The sequence below is a fragment of the Monopterus albus genome, unplaced genomic scaffold, assembly GCF_001952655.1.
Source record: "Monopterus albus unplaced genomic scaffold, M_albus_1.0 scaffold235.1, whole genome shotgun sequence".
Classification (NCBI taxonomy): domain Eukaryota; kingdom Metazoa; phylum Chordata; class Actinopteri; order Synbranchiformes; family Synbranchidae; genus Monopterus; species Monopterus albus.
In genome coordinates, this window is record NW_018128115.1 from 825155 (window position 1) to 830254 (window position 5100).

Sequence of the window (5100 nt, forward strand, 5' to 3'; positions counted from 1 at the left end):
ACGCCGGCGATGAAGACACGTTTGCCCACGGCGAACTGGATGCTGTCACAGCGGCCTCGATACCGCCACTGGTTGCTCCTGTAAGCACAGGACTGGAAGCGGTGGCAGCGCTGTGGTGCCAGGCCTTTACGGGGTTTGGTGCAGAACAAGAGTTCGGGCTTCTTGGCAGCGGTGTACCACAGGAAGATGTCGTTGGTCTCATTAAGCGTGAGCACACCAGACTGCGCCGCTCCATTGGCGAAGTCTTCCAGCGCCATGGTGGGGATGCGGATCAGGTAGATGGCTTTCCCCAGCACCAGCCGCTTGTTCTCAATGGTCGGCAGCAGGTCCTGTCGCTGGCACTCGGCCTCGGCCCAGTTCAACGCCGCCTCAAACACCACCATCTCTTTGGCGTTGAGTGTCTCCCGCCGCAGAATGCTCTCCAGCGTCTGGTTGTCGATGTCGCAGAAGCCCTCAGAGCGCAAAGCAAGCTCGGCCTGAGCGTCAATCACCTCCCAGCAGCGCTGTGTCAAGTCGGGCTCCTCGAACAGGCAGCTCTGAGACAGCAGCACGCAGGCGTTCTTAGCGCTCAGACTGGTCTCCAGGAAGTTGACACAGGCCCGGGCCAGGTGAGGCACAATGTACTTTTTGGCAGCGTAGAGGGTGGCGAGCACGGTGTCGGCACACAAGTCGATCTCATCACAGTAGATATACCTGGGCGGCAGAAACCACAGTCACATGGAGACACAGACTTCACCTGAAAGGCTTTGTTTATACTACTACAAATGTGGTGACAACACACCCAGGTGGGTCGACTACCCAATAGACGGCGGAGTGCATTTACAGACACTTACTTCAGCATGGCCAGGAACGAAGGAGGTTCCACGTCAGGGATCCGGATCTCGTCCTGGTCCTCGGCCAGTTCTCCGTAGAACATGGCGTGGAACACGGAGCTGCCGACAGCCAGGACATACTGACAGAGGAGCAGAGGCATGGCGTCAGAGACCAGACTGAGACCGACCGCTGTGTCCGACATCCTGACACGCCCTGACTGTAACCAGCACAAACCTCAGGCTGACAGAACTATAGTTTCCCCACTCGAACACATTCAGACTAAAATATAGAACCAACATGAAACCAAGGCACAGCTTTAATAACCTGTTAAAAAGTTAAAACTTTGAGCTATTATATGATTTTATAATTCTTCTCTAACATTATTTTCTCATGATAACTGTCTGATGCTCACAGTTTTTACAAATTATCGTCCTGAGATAATGAAGCATTTAAATCTTAACCACGTCAAACTGTTTTACTTATTATGAAAATAATCTTTCTGGATGAACGGTATAAAGCACAAGTTAAAAACAGTCAGTAATATCGATTCCTGATGATCACTAGCTGTGCAACTGGAGGTCACTGTCCAATCTGATCCCAGACCCGCAGCAGGTTTTACCTTATGCCCCGGTACCCGCTGCGTCCCGCCGGGTGGCCCGACCACGAAGTGAACATCTGCCATCATCTCATTGTTGAACATGACTGAATTCCTGCAAGGACAAAGAATTCTCCAGCTGTTATTGCTGCATGTACAAAAACTGACTCAGTCACAGGGGAGAAGCCCAAGGTGACAAAAGTGGGAGTCGCCTGCAGCTGACATCCACTGATTTAAACACCAATCCTAAAGGTGACCGAGTCATATTGGAGTATGGAGTTGGAAACTGGGGAAACACATACAAAAGCTCACTTCAACCATTGTACATATTACAAAAAAGAGCCATAAGAATTGTACATAAGATGGGGTATAGGGATCACACCAATGGAGCTTTCATACAGTCTAAATTGTTAAAATTCTTTGATTTAGTGGAATATAAGACTGCTGTGTTTATGTATAAAGCCAGGAACAATTTATTACCTGGTGGAATTCAAAAACTATTTAATGAAAGGGAAGGGGGATACAATTTAAGGAGTCAGTTAAATCTAAAAGTTCATGCTATACGTACAACCAAAAAAAGATTCTGTATTTCTATAAGGGGGGTCAAACTTAAGTCTCTCTTTCACAAATTAGTTCTTGTGTGTTGTGTCAAACTTGTGCAGCTCAGGGATCTCCAGCTCTGGTTGTTCACCTGTTTCTTTACTTAAATGTTTTGGGGTAGTTTACATTCAGCCCGACGACGTCTGTTCTCTGTGGCCGCTCCTCGTTGACTTGGCTGGGAAAGCGCCAACTAAGCGACTCCTTCTCTGACAACAGTATTTTTATTAACTGGTCGTGTCCCCTGTGCTGCTTCTCACCTCTCTCGGATGGTCGGGTACAGGCCCTGCCAGTTGCAGCAGCCCCCGCCGCCGCTGCTGCTGTTGTTGTTGGTCAGGTTCTGCTGCTGGTACTGCTGGATGGACGTGGTGCTGCTCGTTGAGGCGGACGGGACCAGCTTCTTGGTGGGAAACAGCTCCGCAGCCATTATCGTCCAGTCACACAGCAGCTCGGCTCATGGCCCCGGGGCCGCGCTCCGCAGTCTGGGCTGCAGACACGTTGAGTTTTTATTGAGACGCCGACAACAGCAACCAAACTTCATGCAACGTCTGCAGGGTTTTCGCTGAGCTAACGCTAGCGAAGCTAATCACATCGCCAAAGTCACTTTCACCAGTTAGTTTATTAAACAGTACAGCAGTTACACAGTGGGGAACTAAGTTACCCCCGAGTTAAGATACCTACACAGACAAAACACTGCAGTGTAAAATAAAAGTTAACTAGTCACTGTCGGTGTTAACTTTAGCATGTTTATGCTAGTTGGTTAGTTAGCTGACGAACTACGGGGTTCACCGCTCCGTTTACGAGCTGATTCCTCCTTCACCGCGGGGCTGTTTGGTGAATAACACAACTTACACAACTTACTTTAGTGTTGTGTAGAGATCGTTGTGATCATATCTTCTCCACATTAAGCGCTTTGTCAGGCTCAGCTTTGTTTACAGCAGCCAGCTTCTTCTTCTACTGTCGGAGCAGCAGGATCCACTCATTACTGCGACAACACTGCCCCCTGCCGGACACACGCAACAACAACACCGGGCCCCCCACCACCGTCCTACAGTGGAGCCGCAGACTGACACAAAACGACCACAAACAACACAACTGTGACCATTTGCAGCCAGTCTGTGTAACTTTGTAGCTGTTATGCGTCTTTGTGGTTGTTTCGTACCCTCTTTTAAAACCATTGTGTCTTTTAGTGATTTTGTTTGTTTTTGCAGAATCTGTGCTCTTTGAGGTTGTTTAGTCTGTATAGTCATCTTGTCTCTTGTTGTCATTCTTCATCTATTTATAAACATTTCATAAATATTTTATGTCTTTTTCAAGTCATGTGATTGACTTTCCAACAAGAAAGATTAAACAGTTACTCCAAACAGATTCTCTGGCCCAGGGAACCTTCAACCCAAAAGGCTCATTCAGTAATGGCTGGACAAGATGGTAATTCTGCTTGGTTAGTTTGTTGTTTTTAATGAACCTTCCAACCTTCCAATTGTAATGCAGTTAAAAAACCAAATACGCTTTGGGTTCATATTTTACGTATATTTATTAAGTATAATAATATACAGACAGGTTTTCAAAGTGTCTCTTTGTGGTTTTAGTTCATATTAAAAGAAAACGGCTTTGTTGCACACGTTTACAGACAGGTGCAGAGAAAACAGGTCACCATTGACAAGTACATGACACTCCTTTTCTAAAAAATATAATGAATAAAACATATGCATGTTTCAAAGCATCACTGAGACATTAATAAATGTACAATGTGTGATGTTAGAGGCAAATTCACATGAAACCTTTTTAAGTTGACTCTTTCGCACCGTGTGGTGGCAACTTTTATAATAGCACCCCTTAAGTTCTTTAGCTGATGCTTTCATGTCATTGTATGCAGTCATTTGTGTGGTTGTGACCCCCAGACCATTTATTGCATGGTCATAAACCTTTGTATGCCTTGTGGTTGCCAAACCAGATGTGACCTGGGACCAAAGGGCTGGTATCCTGATGTGAATTGTATCCTGTTTCCCTTATCTGAGCATCTGTCTTCTTTGTTGTAGGCTGAGCATAAGAAGGGCAGTCACATTCTGTTCATTGAGCTTCCCTGTAACAAACTGTATTAGACACTCTGTTCAGAGAAACCTCCTTCCTGCAGGAAGAAATATGTAATAACTTTCAGAATTGATGTTAAGTATTTATTTTGCACTCACTGAGCTTTAAAAGATATTTTTTCCACAACAGCCGTCACCTTGTTTAGGGCGAGCTCCAGAGGCAAAACAACCAGCGCTACTAAAAACTGCTATGAATACTAATTATTGCCATAATATTTGTTAGTACTGAACCTCTAATGTTGACACCTAATGATCCTCAGAAGCTTTACATTTTTGTTTGTTGTCCTTTTCCAGGCCTATTTTGTCTTTTATTATACATATTATTGGGCATCGTCTTCTTCCATTCTGAAGTCTCACCAACAAAGTGTAGTATCAGGTGATATCCTGTGGGGGAGGAACCTTGGTGGAGATGTTAAGTGCTGGAGTGAGCGGGGGGGGAGATAATAAAGTGAACACCGGAGAACAGCACTGAGCACATGGTCGTCTGTATTATTGAACCCAGCTACGTCGATATATATAACAAAACCCGAACATGGTGTCAGAAGTGGGATGTGGTGAGTGGCTAGAGGAAAAGTGAAAGTCGAGCCGTGTGAGTTTGTCCTTCTTCCCTTTTGCCTTTTTCCCAAGCGGGGAGCGCACCAAGGTTGGCGCCGAAATGAGTCAGTTTCAAGTTCCGCTGCCAGAAAAGTTCACGTTTAAGGCGGATGACTGGCCAAAATGGATAAAACGCTTTGAAAGATTCCATATAGCCTCTGGTTTGGAAGTACAACCAGATGAAAACCAGGTAAACGCGCTTATCTACTCGATGGGAGAGGAAGCAGAGGACATTCTAGTTTCACTGCATCTACGCCCAGAGGAAGTGATTGACTAAAAAGCGGTGAAAACAAAGCTGGATGTTCACTTCGTGGCCCGCAGGAATGTAATTTTTGAACGAGCAAAGTTCAACCAATGGCAGCAAGAGATCGGGGAGACGATCGATAAATTACACACCGCACTACACTGCCT

General features: G+C 45.9%; 1 protein-coding gene across 2 annotated transcripts in view; it reads right to left on the reverse strand.

Moving 5' to 3' along the window:
• The window catches only part of LOC109971773 (BTB/POZ domain-containing protein 3-like), a 5200-nt gene extending 2112 nt beyond the window's left edge, over window positions 1–3088 (reverse strand). The window contains exons 1-5 of one of the 2 annotated variants that reach the window (XM_020620239.1): window positions 2867–3088; window positions 2266–2492; window positions 1433–1523; window positions 834–952; window positions 33–693 (exon numbers count right to left, since the gene is read on the reverse strand). In XM_020620239.1, the coding sequence (XP_020475895.1) occupies window positions 33–693; window positions 834–952; window positions 1433–1523; window positions 2266–2432 (1038 nt within the window). In that variant the 5' untranslated portion in view covers window positions 2433–2492; window positions 2867–3088. Of the gene's footprint in view, window positions 1–2; window positions 694–833; window positions 953–1432; window positions 1524–2265; window positions 2493–2866 lie in introns of both variants that reach the window. The other variant, XM_020620238.1, reaches the window with a different exon arrangement.
• Between the last annotated feature and the right edge of the window lie 2012 nt (window positions 3089–5100).